At 35.7% G+C, this 27,878-nt stretch overlaps 1 protein-coding gene across 1 annotated transcript; it reads right to left on the bottom strand.

Annotated features, from left to right (window-relative positions):
• Positions 1–27,878, bottom strand: LOC110173833 (ras and Rab interactor 2). The gene is given in 13 exon segments (XM_055158441.1): positions 1–1,829; positions 1,831–1,874; positions 3,153–3,316; positions 5,478–5,609; positions 6,126–6,354; positions 6,763–6,857; positions 10,839–10,930; positions 12,902–12,974; positions 14,280–14,394; positions 15,072–15,270; positions 17,091–17,179; positions 20,539–20,658; positions 27,718–27,878. Coding segments are annotated over 12 exon segments (1,575 nt in total). The 5' UTR covers positions 20,608–20,658; positions 27,718–27,878; the 3' UTR covers positions 1–1,555.

Genomic DNA, 27,878 nt, shown 5'->3' with positions numbered 1-27,878 from the left:
TCATGTCTCTTGGTTTATTGGATTGAAACAGAAAATCCAAAACAAAACATATATTGTTTTAAACATCAGTACACACATCTGTTTTACTGAGAAATCTAAAAAGCACACTGCCTATGTCATTTTTGTTTGATAGAAATGGTATGTATTGATACCTACAAAATGACATCATAGGAAAAAGATTTTAATATAAAAATACCTCTTTGTAGAAACATGTTACAATTGTCCAGCAATTGCAAGAACATAATAATGATAATCAAATAAATCATAATAATTTACAATTTTATAAATGATCTTTAATCATTTAGCCCTGTGTTATCTGTCTCATATCTAAGTAGCAGTAGCATTCAGCATTTTTAGTTTATTTAAAGGCTCCTTGGACAGCAGCAGTTAACGGAAATATTGTTTTCTTTTTAATTTAATTGGTAGCCTAGAGATTATATAATGCAATGTTTTATTTCATATATTTGTACATTTGTCAGGCTTTTTCAACTAGTTTTTGGGCACTATAGCATAGATATTGTACAGTAAATTTACACCTTAAAATGATCTAGAATAGATGTATGGGGAAAATCCACAGTGCCACAGTGACCAGCAGAGGGCGCAAAGACTTGCCCACCATTCTGCCATTACTGCACTGAGAAGTAAAGCAGTGTAAATGAGACTAAAACACTAGCTGCTTGTGCTAGCTTCAAATCACTACAGTTCATAGCAATATACAGATAAATATTTAGTCTCCATTTCTTTAGTGTTATAATCCTGACCAATTGAATTCAGATTTAAATGGAGTCCATGTCCAAATGAAACATTTAAGCCATTGATGACATACTATGACATACTATTGGTCTATTTGATATAAACAGTTACTCAGCTCATGAAACACTGTTAAGTCAAAAGTTGCGTTAAAGTAGACTGAGGACATCTCATAGTTCATACAGTACATTTACAGGGAGTGTGAATAAAATCTGATTCTGAGCCTTCGAGCCCAGGTTATGAGGCATAAACCAATCCAATACTCCATTAACAATCTTGTATAAAAGTCACCCAACATCATTTCCCCTGAACATATACACGGCACTGCCCATAATATTGAAATAATCATTCTGACTGATTTTTGTGGTATTACTATAGGTTCACAACCTTTCTGATGGAGAATGCAGCTTCTCTTCATGGAGATGGTGGTACTTTGCCTAAAATGTTGCACAGTATGGGAATAATAATATATATCACCATGGAGACAAACAGGTGGCATTAACAGGCCAAGTTGTAGGTCAGGTGCCCACTGTTTAATGTTGGCAATAAAGGCTTGGATGGATACGTTAATGCCATGTGGTGGAACATTCCAGGCAAAGTAATAAATAACATCTCTACTAAGGCGAGCTGAGATGAACCCCTGCTAGAAAACTTGCAATTTTAAGCCCAATCAAACTTATTTTTTTCCCCCAGCTTTTTCAATTAAGTACATACATTTGCATTAAAACATACCTAACTCTGCCTTCAAAACTTACTTATAGAACATGTCATATCAAAACTTACTAAGTGCCTTTTTAAACTTTTGCTATTGAAAGTCATTACCATTGTGAATAACCGCCGGCATACACAAGTTGAGATTGGGTATCCTCCTGTAGACAAAATGGAAAACATGTGTCCATGGTCGACTGTGCAGTTCTGACTTGATTTTCTGAGGGTGTGTGTCAGGGGCGAGCTGCTGGCTTGTTTCCTCCGTAACTAAAAACAAGGCATAGTTCTCGGGGTCTGAGATCTTGAACTTGTACGCACAGAGGGAGCACACCTCTTCAGTCGTGTTGTAGGGATGTACTAGGAGAGTTTTGGCTGCATCCTGTGTCTATTCCTTGGAAGGCCACGCGGAGATAGTTCTGCAAAAACAAAACAATATTTGAGTCTAAAGTAAGAGGGCTTTCAGAATCAAGCAAGATTATTATTTAGATTTTTTACAAGAAAAAAACATGCTATTTTTCATTTTCATCTTTAAAGGGCCGATATTACTCCATTTTCTGATCTATGTTAGAATGTTGTTCCCTTGTCAAAAACATACCTGGAGTTTTGTTTTGCTTCATTCGTGCATGTTTAACACACAATTCCTGCATACTTAGGCAGAGTTCTCAGAAAACACTCCGTTCCACCTTGTGATGTTATTGTCCACTGTGTTTTTAAACTCTGTGCACTTTCACTAGAATACTTTGGATAATTTCAACCGTGGAACTGTTAATCTCTAGTAAACTAAAGGTAAAAGGTAGCTGTTAATTTGAAAACTACAGCTTCATGACATCACAAGGTGGAACAGAGCATTTTTAGCTTTGGAGATGGAGGCAGAAGGAAGGATGTGTGAGTGAAACAAAACACAACTTTGGCAATGTTTTTGAGGAGGTAATAACATTCTAACATGATTGAAAGCTCATAAGAATCTATTTAAGTAATATAGGACCTTTAATATTTGTGGTGTCAAACAAAATGGTATATTTGACTGAAGCGTCTCACTTCAGTGTAGCATTAATGCCATTGCCACAAACTAAGTATTTAAGTAGTCCATGCAAACATAAAAGAGTAATAAAAATAAGATGCATGCAGAGTAAAACAAGATCAAATTGCTCTCTATGGAAACAAGCCGGTAAGCAACCAAGCCAAGTCACAGATCAGATCTGTGGAGAAGTAAGCTTGCTCCCAGCCATAATGCAAATGTAAAAACACCTAATAGAAATAAATGCAAGAAAAATAGATACGTTTACATGGAACATCCCAGGCAAAGCTATAACATCAACAGACAAGCCAATGGTGGTCCGTCTACCAGAAATGTTACATAGTACACCTTTAAATAGATGCTTTAAAATAAACCTGTGCTGAAAAAAAACAAAAAACAAAACTAAAAACAAACAATATATGCTAAACTAAAAAAGAAGAAACATGCACTTACACTCTTATCCATGAGGGAGCTTTTAGCAAATTAAACAAAAGTAATGCACATGCTGGGATTGTTGGGGGTTAGTGATCATCTTTGTTGCTGTTAATTATTGTGAATTAATCGCCATGCACTTTTCTGTTTCCCCATAGGCGGTAGCTTTCGGTTTGATTACGAATTGGCACAACTGTAACTCACTGCCTGGTTGTTCATGGTGGGTTCAGGTCAGGCGTGATACCTGGAAGTCGTCCACAGAGGGCGCAGATCGACGGGCAGTGCGTCTCTGGTGCCATTGGTGAAGCGTGTTCCGGGTCTCAGAGCTCAGAACCCGGGCCGCCTGCTCCTCCTGGAAGTTTTTAATCAGAGACATGGCTCCGTACGCACTGGTCAGGTAGTAGCCTCCTAAAGGGGAACAAACAGAAGAGGGAGGACAACTTAAAAAACTGTATTCAGTAAGAATCAAATTGTAGTTTCTGAACACACTGCTTAATTGCATGGAACAAATTAACAGAGCAAATTGTGAAAATGTTTTACATTTACATGAGTAAAAGTTACAATTACATGGCTATACAGTGATTCTATTACAAGTTCTGTTTCTAAAATAGAAAGTATAAGGAAAATAAAATACTACTGGTACTACTGGTACTAATACTACTGGCATGTTAGTGCACTATAGTTATTTTTAAGCAGCAATTTGAATCAGTATTTAAAATAATTGAAAAGCTTAGAGCTGAATGTGCTCTGTCTATATAGAACAAGTGTTGCAGGGCTGTGTGTGTGTTGGTTTAGATACAGCGGCAAGACCCGTGCTGTAGTCAGTACCCATATGATTTTACAATTACAATTACATGATTAGAATTATATTCAATTATAAGTACAAGATAAAAATCTATTTAAAAAGTTATTATTATTATTTTTTTTAAATCAACTAAATTACAGTAATGTGAGTATTTGTAATAAGTTACTTTACACCCCCATGTGTCAAGTCTATTAAGTTTAACCATAAAGTATCATGGTTTAGCATTTTCTATAACATTTCATTGTAGACAGGACAAAATGACTAGGTTAAAATATCAACATTATTAGGCTAAAATATACAACTTTGTCACAGTTGCCCTGGGCCAGACCGGCAGATGTGGTTGCTGAACTAATCTGTGCCCAAGAACTACAAGTCTCAAGTTTGTATGCCCAGGTCAGTCAGATCTATGACCTCTTCTCAAAGTCACCTTTAAAACAACATTAATGAACTCAATATATTCTTATCTGGTTACATAAAGTTAGATAAGAGAATTGTGACTTTTTATAACTTGTAATTTCAAGGTGAATATGAGTTACGTTGGCATACAGGGTGACGCTCATTGGAAAATATTGTTGGGCGTCACTTTTCTCTGAACCTGGTCCAGCTCATTCAGTCCTCACTCTGGTATTTCCTTCTGACATAAAAATGTCCCACCTACTCACTGAAAAGTTCCATTAATCTACAATGGGAGGAGGTGCAAAGTACTTCTTAGAAATTCCAATCATTCTAATCAAGATTTATAAATAACCTTCAGGATCTCCTGTACAAAAGATGAAAAATAATACATGAATGCATACAGGCTACAAACATCTAATAAGACCTAATGAAATTCCAATCACATGTTTCTACTAAATTTGAGACCAATTTGGTTTGTGGAATTAACAAAACAAAAAAGCAATTGTTGGTTCTGCACTGCGCCTGTCCCAAATTGTAATTTAATTGGTGCACTTTATTAAAAACTATTATTACTTTATATCTGTCCACATGTCCAGCCCCTGTGTCTTTGTGCTTTCCCATTCTTTTTCTATGATAACATCATTGTGTAATTTCCACTAAATGCCTCTAGGACAGACTTTCCTTTCACCAGGTTAAGGCCTTCATCAGCCCGGAAACTCACACCTCACTGTGAAGTTTTTCAGGAAGTGTCAACTCTAACACAGTTACATCATGGAAAAGTAAAGTAGGGGTGCTCAGATGAAGTGCTATGATGTTACGTTCACTACACTATGAAATGGACAATTACATTTGTCCCTATGTTTTTGACATTTATCGAATATCTTTGAAGGAACTAAACCGTATGATGTCAAAAGGCTCCATACAGTTTGAAATTCATACGTTTTTCTACTACATATATATATTTACATACATATATTTTTTCTTTATAGTATAGTATTTATAGCATATTTTAAGTACATTATTGGATTCACATCTATTTCTTTAATTAATTATGCATCATGACTCTATATTTCTATACTTCCACTATTTTTTGTAACAGTGAAATTTCCACATTGGAAGGCAAATAAAAGTTCTCTTATCATCTCTTACGGTCTTCTCTTAATTGTCTGTATAGTGTGAAATTCTTCAAAAATAGTTAAATGGTTGAATGTGTTTCTAAAATGTCACTCTCTGCTATGTCAAAAATGTTTAAAATCATAGTCTTGTTTCTATGTAGCTGTACAACAACACCCAGTATGTATCACATTATACATTTGAGATAATGTAACAATGTATAATGTGTTGCCGTTTTAGTTGACAGTATTTTACCTTCCCCTTGAAGCAGAGAGGGGTCCAGCAGCTCCATCATGTACTGGATGTCTGTGTCCAGTTGAGGCATGTCACACTGGGCCAAGACATAGGTCAGCATGGGCAGGAAGTCATCAGCTCCAAACATCCTCCCTGTGAGGAAACAGATACCGCAGTGGTCAAAATGAGGGATAACCTGGTCTAAATTTGGTACTATTAGCGATGCACATTGTGTATATTTATTAAGCATTAGTTGTCATAGCAACAATTATCAATGCATTGTTAACCTGTTGTTTTTTCTTTTTACAAGCTTGATGGTAGTCACCACATACATCATGGAAAGTGTTTTGCCAAAAGTACCCCATGACAGCATGCTGGTTGAAGAGATTGAACTGCCAAATTTCAGGTTGATGGGCACTTTAACCACTAAAGTACTGCTGCCCTGTTTTAGGAAATATTATAATACATACAGTATGTTCAGCTTGTGGATCCACCACTTTGTTTTTGTTTTTTTTTGTTTTTTGTTTTTTTCTGGAAATATGGTTGCTTGAGAAAAAGGCTGTAGACCCTCTACCAGAAAAGGTAATACATCTTTAATTTTTTGGTGGTGCATCCCCTTTACACTGTACAACCTGATACCAAATGGATGTTATATTCAATAACATGTACCTGAGTTGTCCTGCATGATAGTGTAGATAAGTTTGCATATCCGCAACAGCAGGGAGACCTTTTTCTCAGGTGAGTACATCTTTCTCATGTTCATAAACTTGTGTCTGATCTTTTCTATGACCACAGCATCTGGAGGTACTGCAGCCCCGTCCACGCCCAGCTCCTGTGGGCGTTTGGACTTCGCCAGGGCCAGGTTCTCCTTCAGCTGCTGCCAACCACCACTGCTTTTCTGCATGGGACAAAATAAAAGTGTCAAACTATGTTATAGTCTGACACAGGTTTTACCAACAAGTTTCAATGTTTAGGTCACTTTCAATGTAGACAAGGCAAATTAATAGGATTTCCATTGCAAATTTACAGCAAATCCTGGTAGCAAAGAGACAAACAAGTCTGTATAAAACAGCATTCATCATTCAAGTATATAAAATGCTTGAAAACAGCTGAGCAAATATTACAAGTTTAATAAAAGTAGATAATTATTTATGTCGGAATGGAATTGTGAGGCAAAAAACAAAAAACAACCTCAAATAAAAGGAATAATAATCTGTTTAGACAGTGTCAGTGAAATTATGGATTTTATTAGTTTTTTGGCCATGGTGATGATAATAGTAACATTTTAAATTGTCACTTGCCCTACCTGGAAGTCACTTAGAATCACATCAATGACGCTCTTCAGTGGCTTTAAAACACACTTGTGCATGGCCTTCTCCAGAACCTGATCTGTGAGAGACATAACACCAGACAGTTATTACTATGGATATATATAGATCGGCCCAGCATATCAACAAAAAGACATTGCTATTGGTTGTTTTCAGATAGTAGATTGTAGATTGTGATGATCTCATACTAACAGAGTGGTGGAAAGAGGGAGAGTTTTTCTTATTGATTACATGGTGTATTCAGGACAAACATCCAAAAGGAAAAGCCACCAATGTTGAACCTGTTCATTCATTTTAGGCCCTTGGTTTCAATACATTACAACATATATCCTCTTAACTATGTGACTTTTTTGCTCCCCAACTCCTTTTAATATCATAGGCCTTTGCAAAGTTGTCATATGTTTTGAAACCCAGTAACATTAACATTTAACATTTAACATAAGTTTAACATGATTTTTGACCATTTTAGAAATTTGCCATATTTTGAATTACATCTTATTACTCCTAAACAGTTAATTCAAACATTTCACACCATACCAAGGCCACTCAATGTCTAGAAAGCTTATTTTACATGAGCAAGAGGGGGATCATCTTTTTTCCCATGCAACTTTTCCTTTCTGGATTTGCCAAAACAAATATCTTACATTCAGAGTGCATTGTAATAGTACTGTGAAAAACTATCACACACTAAATGGCCTCTAGCTGCTAAATCCCAATTCAAATGACGCCAGTACTTTGATCTGGTTAAACAGTTACTGTACAGCCAGGCAGCTTCAGCAGAAAAGTGAAGTCTCTGCTTTCATGCGAACCCCATTCATTTGTCTGGCCATAAAGTGTTTCTGTGTACAATGGTGTATTCTGTAATCCAGACCTACGTCCATATGCTTCAAATAACTGCTGCCCACCTCAGCTATGCCCAGTATGTCATCACCACACAATTGAATCTTATTCTTTAGAGCCAGTAAACAGCTCTACATACAGTGGAAAAATACAATAAAATATATGACTAGCTGCACTTTGAACGGTTGCATTAAGAAAATACAAAAAAACTAATGGAATTAAATAAAAACAAATGATTATAAATGTCCACAAACAATATAATGAACAGTGTCCATGGGGCATTTTTATGAATAGACTACTGTTTCAAAATACATGTGATTCTTAAGTTTGCAGTTTATGTATCTGTGTTATTCTAATGTTGATGCCCCTGTACTTGATTCAGCTTTAAATGCTGTTGACTGCATTCCAGATTTTCAATCATAAATTCTCAACTATGATAAAAAAAAAAAAGTCCTATATTCAACATCAGGGTTTAAAGACAATTTGCAGTAATACCAGTGTTTCTCATTGGTTTATATGAAGATATATGTGGTTGTACATATTTATTTGTATCCATATTTGATCATATTTAATACAATATTTTGGTGTATAAATGTTACTAATTACCTCTAATAAACTTTATTTAATTAATTAATCTAAGTGTTGGACTACACTACAAAATGATAACTTATGTATGTTTGTCAAAAACTCAAACAGCCAAGGCAAATGTATGTGTGGAGTGAGATTTCTAAACAAAGTTATTCAAACTGCTTGACAGAACATGTGTGAACAATTAACAACTAGTCACTAAAAAGAGAAGATCAAATTGTTGTTTTATGTATAATACGCAACAGCTCAGAAAGCAATAACCTTATACATAAAATATTGAAAATGAAAGTAATGTTGAGGACGAATGGTGTCTAAGAATAGCCCTTTGAGCAGTAGGATTGAATGTCTCGTGAGTGGACAGTGTGGTATTCTGCCTGCCCCATGTGAGCAGACCACCTGACACTGCAACTACAAACGCAGACACAGATACTGCAACCAGGTCAAAGTGTGCTATATATACTTGTTAATGTATAATGTGTAATGTGTTTAATAGATTGAATAGAAGAGGAGTATAATACATATTTCATTTTATCACTTAAGTTTTTGAGGTGCTCATAAAAAGTAACCTGTTTTCACCTGCCCAAGGACTACAGTGGAAACTTTTATTTAGTATCAAAAAGAGCGCTCAAGAGGACCAGAATGTCAGTATACTGTTTATTAATATGTACTGTACTGTAGTCTAGGTGGTAGGTCAAGGTGAAAAAAATGTAAAGTATATATTTTATTTGCATTCTATTTAGTAATTTAATGTATGAGCTGTACATAGTGTAAGACTTAATAGTGAAGGTTCATCTGTTTGTTTTCAGAGATGTTCAGTTAATGTAGAGTTGTTTTGCCTGGAATGTTCCACAATATGGCATTACACTTATCTACTGCCAGGGAGAAAAACAGACGTCACCACCAGGCCAAGTTAGATGCTGTATCTGTGGAGAGGTAACCCTGTTTTTCAAGGTATTTGTTATGCAATAAATGCAAAATATGTAAGTTTAATGCCATACTGTGGAACAATCAAGACAAAGTAATAATGCCTAATTTAATTTCACACTACCACTACCTCCACTAGAAAGCTATATAGCCCACCTTTAATATTATTGTTGCAAAACTATAACTATACATGAGAGTCTTATCAACAAAGCTGTACAGTAGGCAATATAACCACTGGTAATATTCTAATAGTCCAGAGTGAAACTAAATTACTCTCATGTCTTTAACTGCAATGAAAGACACCTGGCAACATAATACAGAAGTGACCACAGTGAAAATTAATCCCTTAAATCTTCTTTAAACACTAGAGTGACAGAGAATTTGCAGTGTCACTCTGATATTCGGCTGATTGCCGAATGTTTGTGTTTCAGTTCGTGGGAGTGGACTGTGTAACTTGACATACAAGACAACACTGACTGAGATTTCCTTAAATAGCCTCTTCTAAAGCCATATGGGAGTTCCCCTGTTTTACTGTTGCTAAGAAACTAACACCTCAATGGCATTTTTAACTTTGTGACGCCAAAGTAGAAGAATACATACACCTACTTACAATCAGCAGAATGAAAGGCAGTATATCACTACATGGATATTTGACACTGCTCATCTGTATGTGCATGACTTGTTGTGTATTTTCAAACTACTAATGCTTTGGTATGTGTGTGTTTAGACAGTGCTCTCTGGGGCGGCTGTGGCTTTCCATTGGCCACTCCCTGCTCCCTCTGAGTGGTAGGCTACACTGTAATATACACTTCTAATAGAGGAAGATGAGTCATCCAGTTTTAAAGTCAGTTAAAAATACTTGCAAGAACTTTCAAGAATCAAATTTAAGTGTTTTAATTCTGTACTTAAACTTTAACACTGGTAAATGTAGATGTATTTTATTTTTGGTCAACATAAATGATGTACTACCCCCCCCAGTCACTGTATCCAGGTCTATATTTAATTCTGGAATGAAAAGCTGCTATATATTTGTAACTGCATATAACATTTTAACTTTTTCAGTGCTCCAGGGCATTTAGGGCTATAGTTGACTAAAGAAATTATTGACTAAAACCATGTTCTGCTTAAAAGGGTGTGGCAAGTGCTCTTAAAATTATTATACATCTTTATGTATCTGACCTAGACTGCAGTCACAAGACTGCATTGGAGTTCATTTAAAAATAACTATTCAAGCAAAGTACTTGTATGTAAAGTATGTATTGTATTTATTATTTATTTATTTAACTCTTCAGCAAACTCACTCAATCACTTCCTCTTTTTGCTGTTGTCCCATATAAATCCTTATCAGTAAACTGATTAGACTAAACGACTAAAGGTCTACAGGCCTAGTCAAGATTATTGGTTTATTATTCAGGTCACACTATAATTCTAATAACTTTAATTGTAACTAGAACTTCAGAAAATTGCTGTACGTTTTAGAAAAAGTGAATAAATTGAACATACTCCAAATTAAACCTAAATATAGAGTATAATTATCTAAGATTTAATTCAGTGAACACCGAAACAAATCACTGTGAGTCCATGAACCTGATAAGTCATTCCCTAAAGCTCCGATATAGTAGAGGCACATCTTAATGGTTTTGCAACACTAACGGTCACTTCATGCATCATTCAAAATGTGGAGCAACAAATCAGATTTTACCTGGCCCGAGCTGAGACACCTCCTCCAGCTCTTTCTGTGTCTTGGCTGATGCAATGGCTTCTGGGAGTTTGAGTGTAAAGGGCAACACATCCCTGTAAATAAATAACCACAGTCAAGGTATTAAAACATAACTGAAAGGCCATGCAGTAGTCTATGCTCACATTTGGACACTAAACAAAAAAAAGTTGATTTTATGTATATTGCACAGCGTAGCAGCTACGTACAACATGACAATAAAAACATACATAAACATAGAATAATACACTAAGATAAATAGACTACAATGCCATGTTGTGTGAATTTTAAAAAATCGAAGGAGCAATGCTGTGGCATGACTTTTATAAGCTACACAAAAAGCTCCTTCTCTTCCTCCCATCCCAGCCCTCACAAGACAGCACCCCTGCAGGCTCGTTTTAAATGTATATATACAGTGAGACTTATGACAAATGAAGCATCCTCTTCACCCAATGTCACCCAGATACGAGTCCTGTGGGTGCTGCGATAATAACTCTATGAAACAAGTGCACACATTCAATAGCCAGGTATGTCTCACACTCTCCTCTCTCTCTGTCAAGGTGTTCAGTATGGTCAAGCTATAAAAATATATCTTAATGTCTAATGTAGTCTTCTGATTATGCACAGTCCCTCAATATGACACACAAGAGAGGTTACTTAAATTCTTCACATGAAGGCATCACCAGAGCTTGGATAGGCAATACCATATGTTGCTATGTTGAACGTTTAAGTCCCCCTGACCAATTTGACCTGATAACATAATGACCCCGTTATAACTGTTATTCTCTCATTGGTTAAGTATTAGTCTGTTATTCCCTAATAATCTAACTGTGTAATTTAAGTGAAATATGAGTACACTTTTACACTTTACACCAGTTTCTAAAGTCTGTTTTTAAAATCACGGCTGTATTTGAACTTATGAGTAGGCCATACACAACATCATTTTGACAACCTTGACCAGATTTTATACTTTTACTACAACAACAAAAATATGAAAGGAGAAGGAAGTGACAAATGGAGGACAAGCGCTTATGAAAGTATATAGTGCTGACAAAACACTGGCCGGTTCTTTGATCATTGCAATAACAACAGAAAACAACCCCAAACTAAAGTGATGATGGCATAGTTTTAAGAAGAAAAACCAAATGGCCTCCCCTCTGTTTCCTGTGTATGTAGTAGTTTGAAGTGATCCATCTGTTCCTGAGAATATGGCATGGGATAAAACAAGAAGTGAGAGTCCGTCACCAAAACATTAATCAAAACAACACAGTAGACAACCCCATTACCAAAATTTAACAACACTATCCTTAAATGTGCACTGTGTAACTTTTCTAGCGCATATGGCATTAAATGTGTATATATATTGCCATGGAAATATGTAGGTGACAAGACTAGGCCAAGTTACAGGTTAGAATTGTGGAGAAGCAATCCTGCTCATAGTAAAAATGTTCATCACATACCACATTCACACATTTTTTTTCATATAGTGCTTTTCCACCTTCAAGGCACTCACCCATTCACACACATTCACACACCAGTGTACAAAGACATTGAGGGTGAGGAGGTGTCATGCCCAAGGACACAATAACAGCATTCATATGTGTGGGCTGGATTTGCACTGCCAACCTGTGGGTCAGTGGACAAACACTCACTATGCTACTGTCCCATTAGATGTAAGGTGGATGACTTTACTGCCATATTGTACAATATTACAGGAAAAACATCTCTGTGGACTGGAGACAAGAATATGGACACCCAGCAAAAGGAAAAGTTACACAAGTGCACGTTTAAAGCCTCACTGTGCAACATTTAAGTCAATAAATTAGTTTTTTGTGTCTTTACTGCAAGCAGGCTTGTCTCTCTATAGATGTGATTAATAACTTGGTAATGCAGTGGAGCTTTAAAATGACTGATTAAGGATTAAAGAGAGAGAATAATAGATGTTGACAGAATGGGTTTAATAAAATTCACTTCTACTAAGCCGTGTGGGAAATACAGCAGTCATTATCGTAATTATCTTTAAAGTGTATAGTGAAACAATTATTTACCTGCTTATACAGTAGAAAGCCACAAGGCGAAACAGGTCTGCAAAACTAATAGCTGAGCCCTCAAGGGAAAAAGCTGTGAAGAAAAAGACAATACAGTTTATTACGAATACATTTTATTTTTTACAAAAGTATTACTACAATTGTGGTAATTACTAAATGCTTATTTACCTCCCGTGAAAACAAAAACATGTAAAATATTGTGACACCATTTATCCTGTAGTTGGCTTAGTCTTGGCTTTGAGTTAGGTGTACCACAAGAATTTCAACAGGCTTATATAGTTCTTTACTGATGTAATAAAAGTTTTGTTTACTCTTCTCACTGTGAGTTTACAAGTGACACAAGCCTTAAGTTTAAATGATTGGAACATTTGTGTTTCCACTATTAGTCCTTTGCATATGATTTTGTTTTTCTCATTTCTGTCAGAAAATACCAGATGTTTGACATTCCAATTACATTAACTTCTTGGACCACTACCTTGTACTTCTACTTGAGTGTTACTGCCCCAGCTTGAAGGACAGCAACAAATAATGGGAAATACAATACAACAACGGCAAAAGTTTTAACTGGTGTTTGGGCATTTATTTATTAATTTAAAAATTATATATATATATATATATATATATATATATATATATATATATATATATATATATATATATATATAGCAATGTAATAGTACTTTTACTTCAGTACAATGTTTAGCTACTCTACCCATCAATGTACTGAATGTGAAATAATTTCCCGCCCGCTTAAATACAGGCCGTTATTGTCAATGCTATCCTAAAGTCATTTGTAGTTTTAAGTGTAGTGATAACTGATTTTGTAAAATGAGAGTAAGTGGTGAAGTGAGACCAACTGTTGCCAGCTGACCCACATTCAGAGGCTAAATCAGGCCAAAGGCAGCGCCCCCTCCTGTGGGACTGAGGTTTGTCTCTGAGCAGTAAAAGCTCACAGCTGGTGCATGTCATCACACACTCCTCTCAAATGACCCTGTCTGCGCTACATTTGAATCAGACATACAATATTAAAAGATACAGTATGTTGATTAAAAATATAGTTGCACTATGTAACTTTTCTAGTAGAGGGTCCATCACATTCTTGTCCCCATGTAGATCAAATTCTGTAAAATATAATCTACTGTAATCTATTACTATACCATAATAAATATTTTAAATAGGAATGAAAGGCTGGATTCAAATAGGTGAAGAGGGTGTGATCGTTGAGCCACAAAATTCCCAGAGATTTCAGAGATTTTATTGCACTTTTAATAGTGTTCATGCAATGGAAACTTTATTGAGGAAATGTAGCTATTGTTCTTAGTGTTGAACAAACCTCTGAAGGATTTTAGCACAGTCTGGGCCTAGCATTAGTACTTACTGTACTGGCTCTCTCTGACCGGAAAGTGGCTGATGGGGTTTTCAGACTGGTCCTCCTTTAATCTCACTAAGAGCACTTTCCTCTGCAGAGCGGGGGACTTGCACACCAAAAACACCTGCAGCACAAAGCTACAGAATCAGAAATAATGTGAGGAACAACCATTCAGTTTATGTTATTTGACTGTATGGTCTGGACTATTCAGGAGTTTTGTAAGCTATGAGCCCAATGTTCAATATATTCTGAAAGAAAACTACTGTTATGCAAAAGCCTATGTACTCTCATAATTAAAACCCTCAGGCAAATGTCTTTGGAAAGAACCCACAATAGCACAGGCAGGGCATGCAGGCGCCATTTAACCCACAACCTCCTGGCTAAGACCACCAGGCTGCAATAAATACACTGGTTAAAGCTATCAAAACAATAGCCATAATAATAGCATTCTTTTCTTATGTAGCACAAATAATACAAACTAATATCAAGTTTAAAGCACTGTGCAAGATTAAAAAGTCATGAAAACAAAAAAAGGTCCATTATGTAACTTTTCCGGTAGAGGGCATCTGCCACCTGCTTGTCTCCAGGGAGATGTTATTAATTTGCCTGCAGTGATGGAGACAATCAGGAGGCACCATGATCTCAAGTTAGTGGACGGAGCTGTGGATAGACAAACTTGCCAAAAGACAAGTCGTCATACTGTGGAGGATTCAAAGCTACCACCGGAAAGGTTACACAGTGCACCTTGAAAATTAAAGGCTAGAATTATTAAGGTAAACATTGATATTTTGCCTTTCTTACCCCGGGAGGTTGCTGGAGCAGGATATGTCCCGCCTCCTCCTCACTTAGACACAAAAGAAGCCAAACTGTGTGTGTCTGTGTCAATCTGTCCAAAACACTCATCCTCCGCCTCAGAGAATCATACCCTGAGTCCCTTTCACCTCCGGTATCGCCACGGTGACTAGGCTCCAGGTGAACAGTGCTCATGTCTCTGTCCAAACTGAAAAAGAGGCAGAGGGAGAGACAGAGACAGAGAAGCACATACTTGATAAGTATTTGTGAAGACGACCACACCTTTCATCAAGTCATGACCAAACACCAGAGCATACCAGAGAACCACATACAGCAATAGGTGGCATGAGAGGAAGAGAAAAACAATGTGCACAATCTCACAATATAATGCATTATCTTCAATCAAAAAAGAAATTACTTTAAGTATGACAAAGTAAGAACAAAGAACTAGTGCCACTTGAAATCTCAACTAAATTCTGAGGATTAAGTTAAATAACTACAGGGAAAAGTGTGGCAAACATTTATTAGTAGTGCTGGGTATAATTAGGAAGTTGCCAATACGATACATACCTCAATACATAGGCCATGATACGACACATATCTCCATACTGTGCACTTTTGATACGTTCGATACGATATATTTCAAATCGATTCAATACAGTTCAATAAAAAATAATGGCTAAATCATGGCTGTGATACTAAAAGTCTTTGTTAAACCACCTCTTGTGTAAAGTGAATATGAAACATACCCATTTTAATCATCATAACAGTGAAGTGTTAAAAGTGTTGCATAAACGAGTTTCCTTCCTCTAAACAAACAACAAAACTGTAGCACTGTAACAAAATAATTTAGCAAAATATATTCCCAAAAATAAGCATGGCAATACATCGATACAGCAGCTCACGATATCGATACTGTATCATCACATTAAATGATACGATATATCGATGTTTCAATATTTTTGCGCACCCCTATTTATTAGCACATCAGCATCTCATTTGTTTACTCCAATGTCAATGTGAAGTTTTATTTTTATTTGATATGACTAAGAGAGGAGGCAGTTGTGTTAATGGCCATGGGTGTTTTAAGAAATTAAAGATCAATAACAAACCTAGAGTGTGATTTCTATGGGAGAAATTGTGTGTTAAATTAAATGCCTTTATACCTCTATTTAGTACAAGTTGCCTAAATCATCCTTTTTAGTACTATTTTACAAAATAAACTCTGTAGCCCCCTCTGCTGGTAAAAATGACTTACTGCCATCTCATGACCATCGCTGTAAGCGACCTTTTAGCCTCACAAGATGGACGAGATGACAGCAATAATGAATACACCTCCTATGTGATTATAATACTTATAAACTATTTGCATATAGTTACAATAGTGTAGAGAAGACTGTGTATCATGAGAATCCTGTAACTGTCTTGAATCTTGCTTTGACTGGCACAGATCCTAATCCTCCCTTATTCGGTCAAGTTCATAGTCCAGGTTAAAACAGCATGTGGAACAGCTCACCCACCCAGTAACATTCAGTGTCTCTCAATCCTACTCTAGCCTTTTCTTAACCATTTCTTTCACAAAATGTAAACGGTAAACAACACGATAATATTAAAAACTTTAATTAACTGGCACTTAATTTTTACAATTTGCTCTTCTTCATATTAGTATGTTGCTTATTTGCTAACTATATGTATTGTCATGTCCAGAAGTGGGTCACACTCAGTTAGTTAGTTCCAGACACCCTTCTTTTACCCCTACGTGAATAAAAGACTATTTAGTATTACAGTACTCATACTTTGGTACAGTTTTCAGCTACTCTACCCACCTACTGTCATGTCTTCATTTGTCTTTTTGATTTCATTTATCTATGTGTAGCACTTAGGAGATGATCTCTGTTTGTAAAATGTGCTTAGAAGTAAATTGGATTGGATTGAATGTCTATGAAAAATTTATGTGTATGTTTATGTGTATGTGTATGTGTATGTGTATGTGTATGAAATATCAAATCAACATGCGGAACTACTCACGCAGTTATGTCCAGTGTCTCTTGGTCCACTTCTTTCTTGACCATTTCCTTCTTTAGTTCCCCAAGCTCCAGTGCAAAAGTATCAATCAGCTGCAGACATGACGAAAACATAAACTTGAATACGTCCAAAACCAGACGTAAGATAAAATGCAGAACATTCCAAATAATTGAGACTAACAGCATGGCTTCAATGGTCAGTTTTCAAACAATGGACAGTGAAAGAATTAGTCATATCTTAGCCAAGTGCTCACTTCCTCTATACCGTAAACTGAAACTCAAGCCTTTCATAATTCATTTTAATTAATGTTTTTATGCAAGTCCAATTTCTATATAGGGTGAATAAATATATCCAGGTTGTTTTCAATGATAGGACATGTGCAGTGAAGGGATAGTTAATATACTGATTTATAAATGTTTGTGTGGCATTATGAAAGAGAGCATACAATTTGTTTCAATAGGCTTTAAAATGAATTATCTTTTTATTTTACTGCCAGTCCTCTATGCTGTCATGTTTATTATATTTCATATGTTTTTCCTTAGTTACTTCAGTGATTTGGAAGCCAAAGTTTCACATTGGCGGATGAAAAAAGTAATTTACAACTGTTGAAGCTTGAAAATATAACACTCCAAATAGGGTCAAACTTTAGATCCAACGGTGAGGCCCGTTAAGAGACACTAAAAGGCATGTCCAAACAATGAAACTATCTGACCAAAAATAACCTCACTGCAACAACAACATCAGGCCTAATTAGTTTCATTTGTTGGGGTTTTTCTGCATTATCCACATTCCTTTATTCCACTGTTTACAGCACTCCCGGGGCTACACAGATGTTGAAATAAGCATACTCTACTCTGATTGGCAAAGACTGACATGTATGCAAAATACTGTCTTACAAATAATGCCAATAATACCTTTCAAAGATGATCGAACATGGGCTGAAACAATATCAAGCTATATAGCAATCTATACTTATAATACTCTGAATTTCAATAAGGTTGTTGTTACAAATTTTAGCCACTAGGAGGACCTCTTTTACTGGCTTCCCCTCCAATAATCGTACAGGCCAGTCTCCTCCTCCTTTGCCCCCCTTCCTGGACTAAGTGGAGCCAGTTCTGTAAAAACCTTAAGCTTTTTGTCAGATACCAGCTGTGTAAGACTGCAAGCTGCACTGGTGCTGGGAAAAAACAAGAAATCTGGCCACTCAAGCAAATGATATGCACATTTACATAAAAAAAAAAAAAAAAAACTTGGAGAGGAATTTAGTCTACACAGAATGGCAATGCAACATGAGATCTATATTAGAAATAGATTGATAGTGAATAACGATTCCGATACCACAATGATATTTAAAAACACTCTCTCTGTAGACTGTAGAAGGTGATTTTCAACATTAAATCATAGCACTTTACCATGCTGTCCTATATTGGTGTAATCCGTCAGTTATCCAAGTATGTTGCATAGTGGTACATGGGTGTATTCAGATTCATTTTTGACCTGTGAATGTGACTTTTTTTAGTACTGATACCTACTCAAAAGAGTATCTCGTTTCGATACTAGTTTCTGTTTAATAACTTAACTTAGACCTTGATACAGATACGCTTAATGCTGTACTTTGGAACCTTACAGGAAAATGGCAAAGCATCTCCACAAACACAGCAAATAGTGGACCCTGCCTCAAAAAAGTTACACAGTGTCCCTTTTAATTGTAGTAAATAATTTATGGTACCTTTAATTAGGATGAAAGTGGGTAGCCTCAAATTCAGGTGCTCTCAGGTTAGTTCAGCCTTAAACAAAGCCTCTACTGTTACTTGTGTAGAGAAAAAGTGTAGTAGGAACATAACTCAAGCAGGAAACAGGGAAGGCTCTTGTAGATAAAGTGAAGGTCAGTGTAGAAAGGATAGTTTGGCTCTGGGCAAAGAATCAGGAGGAGTGTTACAGCACCAAACTCATAACAGGGAAATCAGCATGTGTCAGTGGATGCTGTAATATTTATTTGATTACAGATTTTCAAGGATTTAAGTAAGTCTTGACAATACTCATTTATTTCTCACTCTAAGCAAGTGTCCTATGCTGCTTTTTATAATATTTTTATTATTTTTCACAGTACTTTTTCATATTATGCACATAATTTGTAGTACTTTTGAGTTTTAACCATTCAAAAGAATAGACTATTGCTATTATGTGTTTTTATTTTCTGCAACAGTCCAGTTTATCCCATGGATACTCTGACTCTAGAATGATGACGTCAAATAGCAGAAAGCCCATAATCCTATATTGATTATTTGGTATTTTTCAAGAGATATTGAAAAAGAAAACAAACATAATGTGTATTAGTGACAAAGCATGCCCCATATCCATTATGAACGTAGCATTTGTTTAAGTCGGTGCAAATTGAAGGACAAACCCTTAATAATGCACGTCTGGTATTTAAAAATAAACCAGAAAATAATCGAGAAATTAAACACAACTGTAATGTCAGTTGCATTCTTAGTCACAGTGGGAAGTGCAACCAAAACATTTACCTAGAAGTCAGAGTACTGTCACTTCAATAAAATTGTAAGTATGCTGCTAGAAAAGTACAATGACACAAGTAAGTAAGTAAGTAAATGAATATCATCAGCCCCTTTATTGCTGTAGCCTGTATAGAATACTGAAAGCCCCTTACTACTAGATTTATAAACGTTTATGTGAAAGTGCAGTGTGACTGAGCTGCCACTGAACCATGCTGTCAAAAGGAAACTATGTGTTTGGGTTTAGCACAGGGGCTTAAACAAAGTGCTTTCACAGTCTCAAAAAGGAAGGGAAAACTGCACTGCTCATTATGGCCTGAAAACTGGACACCTGCAAGAAATCTGGATATTTTTAGCAAAACACAAACAGAAGGTAGATGGTGATTTTTGTTGAAGAATAACATGCACAGTATAGAGCAACAAGCCATTTCACTTATTAGAAAACCTGAGATTAAGTGGTTAAATACATAATCATGCATAAATGTATTTTAGAATTGAGCTGAGCTCCCTATAGCAGTGAAAGTTAGTTCTAGTGTTTTAGCCTGCCAAGTTTACATTCATGCTTTAGAATGTATGTTCCAAAAGCAGGTATAGCCTACAATATAACAAAAAACTTGTAAATATGTACATTTAAATATTTTCATACTATTACCATTCATACATTACCAAGAATTTGTAAATGTATGAAAACGTTACCTATAAGACTTTAGCCTTGCATTTACAGTTTGGAATGGATGTCCCTAAAGTTTTTTTTTCCCTAATTGTTTTCCTATCTGGATAAGTGAGGGATTACACAACCACTTGTTTTATTTATACGTAGCTTCACTGCATTAGTTTTCCTTGAACCATAAACCATAAAATAACATGCCTAAAATCAATAAAACCATATTGATAAAAAAAAAAAAAAGATTTGCCCTCAAGTTCAATTGAAGTCAAACCTTGAAGAAACTGCCGCTGCGATCCATCAATCCGCTGGGGGTCTCTTCTGTATCTGGGTTACCGGCCATGTTGTTTTCCCCCTCCCTCTCAGCTGCTCTCAGTGTTGTGTGGGTCAGCGTCTGGGGAGAAACAGGGATGTGGGTCAAACGCAGTCCAGACTTCAACTGCGGTGAACCCGAGGAAATGCCTGCTCTCTCAACAGCTTTCAAATTAGGACTGTTGCCATAGTGATACAATACCCTATCATCTTAACTCTTTGTAGTGGTCCAGAGTTACTGCTCACTTAACTTTTGCATTCTGAGAAATTATTCACCACAATGAGTTCATAAGCACTTTTTATAACTTTGAAAGGACAGAGCAGAGTTACAGTAAAGCTAACAACTGGCATAGACAGCCTTGGATTTCTCTTCACTCTTCTCTTATTTCACAGGATTATTTCAACCCTTCATTTAAAGTCATTCCAACTCTCCACTTTTGGACAGAAATTGTGTCCGTTCATTAGTTTTCTAGACATTTCCTCCAGCTTGAGTCTGTGTCAATGTTATTTTGATGTCTGCATAGCCATAATTCATTTCCCATCTTGTGAGACTTTCACAGCTGCTCCTCTATATAAAGAATGTTTCCTCAGACAAAAGATAATTTGGATGAGTAGTTGTACATACAGTTTTTGCATTTTGTGTGTGTTTTTTTTTAGTTCAGATATACAAGTAGATTATAGATTATATCATATTTTCCAATTTTATTTTCTTTATGTTAAATGGACATAAGTACATGTTTTAGAACAGCTAAATGATTCGCTTTTGATCATTAAGTATTCAAATAAATAAGTGACATATTTTTTTTAAAAAGGGTCACATAGGTTACACTGTAGGTTGTACGTGACAGGTTATACAATATTAAAATTTGTTATTATTATCTTTATCTCCATTTATCCAGGCTTGGAAATGGAACAATGTTCTTTTAGAGCCTGTAACCTTTCTTCTTCCTATTTGTTTAAACATTTTGGGTACAGATCTTCAACAGTGCTTCAAATCCTTATTTTGTCATATTTCCAAATTTGATCAATGACAATTGTGGCATTGTTGACCAGGTCTTAAAAAACATAACATTCGGCTACAGTAGTAAAGATCAGGGCATTTCTTTGGTCTCTATAATCTTTGGTTCTCTGTGAGTAATTTTCCTATTGCCCCACCCTTCCATCCCTCTCTCTCCCACAAACCACCCCCAGTCCAGTCCAGACTGAAAACATTAGACCAATCCTGCCCCTTAGTCCTGGTTTAGTCCTGGTGCAGTCTTGGTTTGGTTCTGATTTTGTCCTGGCTTTTTCCTGGTTTAGCCTTGTTTAGTCCTGGTTTAGTCTTGGTTTGGTTCTGGTTTATCCCTGGTTCAGTCCTGGTTGACCCTGGTCTGGTCCTGGTTTAGTCTTGGTTTGGTTCTGGTTTAGTCTTGGTTTAGTACTTATTTAGCCCTTGTTTAGTCTTGATGTAATCATAGTTTAATCCTGGTTAGTCCTGGTATAGTTCAGGTTTAGACCTGTTTTAGCCCTGTTTACTCCTGGATTAGTCCTGGGGGGTCGACTCTGAACTCATCCACACACATGGGCACTTTAATCTCAAACAGGAAGGAAGTCCTGTTGTCCCCAACGACCAGACACAGCGGATGCATCTGTAAACTAAAACAATGAGGATTTGGTCAAAATACAGTGTTGTTGAAATGTATCAGACGTGGGGATTTTTCTCACGTTCTCCTCCCCATGAGGGTCACAGATGTTACTACTTTATTGAGTTAACTTTAAAATCCATATTGCAACCATAAAAAGAGCTCCTTAAAATCATTTTAGGGCTTTATCTTGGAATTTGTATCACAATTAACCTAACCATATCTTGTGTCTTTTCAAATTAATTAAACGTACCTGAGAATGGAAAGAGTTAAAACAGTGTAGACTATAATAAAAATAAAAATAAACATTTAGTAATTCTACTACAAAATGTAACTGGGAGGGTTCATTTTACAAACTGATGACAAGGAATTTTTCAGAACCTGAGTTATTTCTGGTGAAGGTGTCTAGACTGGTGGTTTCAATTCCACAAACGATGAAGAAACTAGGAAAAGGAAGCCATCCTCAATTAACTTTGTTCTGTTCTCTACACATTTTATTGTGCTATAAAATAAAGAGTACAAAAACATAAATGTACCATGTGATAGTGTTTATTATTTAGTTGATGGTGGTAGTAACCAGACCTATGTATATGGGAGTTATTGTACATTTCAGACAAACGGTTCCAACTCTTTACTTATTCCCATGGTAACCAAATATACCAATCTGTGGTGAGCCTATTTTCTATATTCAAGGAAATGATGGGTTAGGACTATGCAGTATTTTCAGTAGCTATATTTCGCAGCTAAGTCTAAAACCATGCAGCAGGTCAAGAGGAAAACCTATAGCATTGGACGATATGGCCAAAAAAATAAATAAAAAATAGTGATGAATGATTCAGGATTTACTCTTTGAAACAAAAAAAAGTATACATTTGTCAGTGCCACTCTTTAGTCTAAATGCTTTTCAAGAGGCAATACCCAAACTACAAATACTTATTATCTGTCATGTTATCTGTCAATTGACATTTTGTGGTGACATCACACTGGGGGTGTTCTACATGTATCTCTAATGGCAGAATGTTCAGCAGTTACCATGGTGAAACAGTGTGTACATCAGCAAACATAGACAAAAAAGTTTTAAAACACACACATAAAAAACCAACAACATGGATTTAAACAATTATGATTTCTTGTTATAATTATCTTGTTTTGCACACAAATTATCTCACCTGTTGTAATTCTAACCAACTCAGCTCTTTCTAGCCCGACTGTGTTAATAAAGATCATATTAAGTCTAACTTGAGTAACAGAGCTTCTAAAAGAGCAGTGCTTCCAGGAGCTTCACACCCACATAGATTACTGATGACATCAACTGCAAATAGAGACAAACTATGATATGTTGTTTGCCCATATCTGAGCTTCAAAGGTATGCCAGACACAATGCAATAATGCAAATTCCTTTCTAGTCCCACGTGCAGTACAGAAACAAACAAGTCTGACATTTTTCAGAAGAATCCAACATCTCGACTTTTTAGTGTAACGGGTTAAAACAACAGAGGCGTACTGCTGAGGTCCACTGTGCTACAGCTGCACAGCCCACTGCTGATAAAACTCTCCCACACACCACACAACAGGAAAACCAGAGCAGGTATTTCAAAGATATAGGGTTGGCAAAGATGTTTTAATAACATTTGAGGATTTTTTTATACTTTTGTGCTACCTTTGTATAAGATATCCACATTATATGACAGTAACTACTTATTAACTTAAATGTACCCAAGTTGTTTAGTTGTATGGGTCACAGTGCCCAGACAAGGCTTGGATTAAGGTCTGCACTCTCTTTTGATAACAGATGAACTATTACTAAACTGCTGAATTTAGCAGGATGGCATCAACCAGTAGATTCTTGGAAATAACATAATTTAAGAGCTGTGATAAGAATGAGTCCAATAAGGGTGAAAGAACTTTAAAAACACTACAGCACATTTGGGTTGCCATTGTTTACTGTTTGCTGTTCTGAAGGATATGGTCAAAGCAATCAGGAAACAACATTATTGCTATATTAAAAGCCTTGTACCTGATTTATTTCAGCAAAATTTGTCATGCCCCACTACATGCCCCATGTTGTAAAAGCATCTTGAGATTAAAATAACGTGGCTATACTGTCTGCATCTATTCAACAAGAGTTTTATTGTCTGATAATCAGTAGGTGTACGGTTAGCATGCTAGCACTCGTTAGCTTTACCATCACAACAAAATCTTCTGTGTTCTGTGAAAATTGTGAGAAGCGCTTATAAATCAATTGCTCTGACTAATTAGGCTGCTCTTAATGTAGGCTATAAGGTAAGTGAGGAATAACTTTGGACCACTGCAAAATGTTTAAAATGAACTAGTTCTGTTTTCCATGTTTTTAAGACATCAAAACTCAGGTATAAACATATTTATAATAAAGATGCCAGCTGTTGTATAATTGTTCAAATGTACATGCTTCTCCTGATATATAGGTCAGTGGATGTTGTTTATTTGAACTGTCTGACCCATGTTGTTAAAACATTTGCACTTTGAGGAATGCAGCCCCTCCAAATTTTCCACAAAATGTTTAAAAATGTCACTCAAACACTCCTCTGACCAAACCCCTAACCTCAAATCATAGCTCTACACATCTCATAATAGCAAGCTGCAAAAATGAAAATTTATAGTCTACTTTCTTGCATGTAAACCTTTGGAATAGCCCTGTATTAGTAGAAAGTGTGTCAAAACCTATACAATTTTCCATATTTTATTTTATGCCTCCTCCCTTAAGTATGCTAGAGAGAAACAGCAATAGTAGGTCCAGATGGCTGTTTTAGATCAGCACAAGATGGCACAGGAATTTCCAAATGAGCAGATAAAGCAGTAATTTGGGGGTCAGAGGAGATGTGGAAGACAGGCTCTGGTTAAACAGGAAAAGGAAGTGAAACAACATTCATTTAAAATCTCTAAAAAAGATAATAATAAAAAAAAATTAATAGAGACAAAAACTGTTCAAAAATCCCCCATGTTCCAAAACATCAGTGACAATTTTCTTTTAACATTTTATAGCCAAATGCAACTCATCTACTGGTATGATCTTAGTACTTGAAATCACATAATGTTAACTCATCTTATCTAATTAAATAAACTTACAAATGTTAACCCAGTCATTCTCAGATTTGATGTCAAACAATTGCTACACATATATCACAAAGCCACAAACTAAAAAGTAGATGCTGTTACACTGGAGACATGTTAAAATACCCAATGTCTATCCACGTTGCTATGCTTTCTCATCATAGACCACTAACTCCTTTTTGAGGTATATAGTACTCCATCAGTGGTAAAAGCAATTAGTAAGGAGGCCCACAAGGGACAAATATGGAGCTATTTATAAAACTATACATATTTCTGAGATGAGCTGAGGTTTTCTAGAAAATATGCAGTCCAATGTGCCATGTATTATTATGTGGATCTTTCCACTTCATCTGTTCTACAGAAGTTAGTTACGAGGGACGGGAGGGGCTACCTGAAAAGCTGGCTCAGTAAAAAAAAGTAAGAATAACTCAGAATGTAATCCTCTGTCTGCACCATTCATGCTTTACTATCATGTCTGATATAAATGTGGTTTAGTTCTAACTTTGGAAGAAGAAATGTGAGTATTTTTGAGTTGAATTATAGGTTTAAAGGTCCTAAATTACACAAAATGGATTCTTATGAGTTTTAAGACACGTTAGAATGCTGTTACCTCCTCAAAAACATACCCAGCCAGAGTTTTTTGTTTCATTCACATGTTTGAGTAATCCTTTATTATTAGTCTGTCCACATCAAGCACAAAATGCTCTGTTCTACTTTGTGATGGCATGCAGTGGTTGTCTTCAAATTAACAGCTACGTTTTACCTTTTACTGAGTAGAAATTAGACAATTCCAAGATTGAAATGATCAAAATGATTCTAGTGAAGGTGTATTCAAAAACACACTGGAGTACTTTCTGTACTACCATATGAAGCAAGTCAAGTTTGAGAATCCAGTATTTGTGTGTTAAACATACGCAAATGAAACAAAACAAAACTTCAGATATAGTTTTGATGGGAAAACATAACAGATCAGAAAACAGACTATAATATAGCCACTTTACAAGTATAATTTTCTATGCTTGTGAAATTAAGATTGGGAGTCAAAATGATTCGTTTTCATTTTTTCAGTGAAAGCCCAATGGAGACGCTCAAATGACTCAACCCTCAGGTCATACATTTCATAACACAGCCCTGCTTTAAACCAGAAATTACTACTTTTAAAAATGCCTTACTGTTGATAGACATAACAGAGAGTAGATAGGATTGAGATTGGAAATTCATACTATATGACCTCTGTGACTCGAGGTTTGGACTTTGTTAAATACTTTTTTTTTTTTTCTTCGTGCAATGCTCAGAGAGAACCAGACAATAAAATAAGAAGCATTAATCAAAAGAAATATATTTGGTTCTGGTAACTTGAGTGCCCTTGAGTCCAAGATTGCATCACCAGTAGAGATATCAAAAGTATTGAAAATACTAATCAATACTAAAATTGAAAATGTGAAATAATAATAATAATTCATACTTAATTATGCACTTTTTTGTTCATTAATGCCATTTTGGTCTAACCTAAAAATGAATTATGTCCTATTTTATCAACGTTAGTTCCAAAAGCTCATGAGAAACCAACACAATTATATATGATACAACTTACTTTCCTCAAACACACCTCTTCTATTTCAATAAAATACCAGCACCCTATAATAACAATGATAACGATTGTATTAATGTATTTCCTATTCCAAATACAATAACTTCCTCTAAATTACATCTTTTTCCAGAATCCATGCCAACAGGTGTGCTTTGCTTAAAATGTACACTCAAGTCCTTACAAGATAATACTGTGTAAAAATACCTCTCAAATGATTCATTCCACCTCAAATGTGCCTACTACTTATTGGTGTCTGGGTAAAAAGTTAAGTCTTTCTGACCAATGCAAATATAATCTTCTTAACAGATTCCAAAGCAGCTCATAAAAGGAAATTGTGCTATTTCTAATTAATATTATACAAACACATAAACTTGCTTTATAAACTGAAGAAACTGGGGCATACAGGTAAGAATGTACTGAGCAAGTTCTAGTCAGGTTTGAACAAGTCGTCAATACGCACTTACATGACATTTTTTTGCTTCTTTTAAAGTTTTGATGGGATCTTTTGACATTAATGCCGTAGATTTACATTTAATCAGTTTAATTTTAAGCGATGAGCAAATTTTGTTACTCTCCCTAAACATAAATCTTACGCTTTCTAGGAATAAGACTCTTCCCATACCAGTTTGCCTTTTATGATCAATCTGGCACCCCAAACAATAAAACATCATGCATGGTTAGCCTGCACGCTCCTTTTTTTTTTTTTTTTTTTTTTTTTTTTTTTACTTTTTAACCATAATTAACATGGCAAAAGTGAGAAAAGAAAGAAAATGTATTAAAGTATTACTATCATGTTATTAATAAAATGGAGACAGACAATTGAAAAAGTTTTACCCACCTCAGCGTCTTGTTTTGTCCTTTTGTTTTAGCGGACTTCATAGTTTGTGCACTGTGATCTGAAGGTCGTTTTCTTATTCCGTGTAGTTTCCAGGTCCAGACCTACTTTTGGAGATACATATTTACAATAGGGCACGAAGCTAATACAACAAAAACCGGTTT

Source organism: Boleophthalmus pectinirostris, unplaced genomic scaffold (assembly GCF_026225935.1).
Source record: "Boleophthalmus pectinirostris isolate CB_2022bp ecotype Guang Dong unplaced genomic scaffold, ASM2622593v1 HiC_scaffold_22, whole genome shotgun sequence".
NCBI classification, from domain to species: Eukaryota; Metazoa; Chordata; class Actinopteri; order Gobiiformes; family Gobiidae; genus Boleophthalmus; species Boleophthalmus pectinirostris.
Note: the sequence above shows the minus strand (reverse complement) of the source record. Positions and strands in the feature narration are given on the sequence as shown.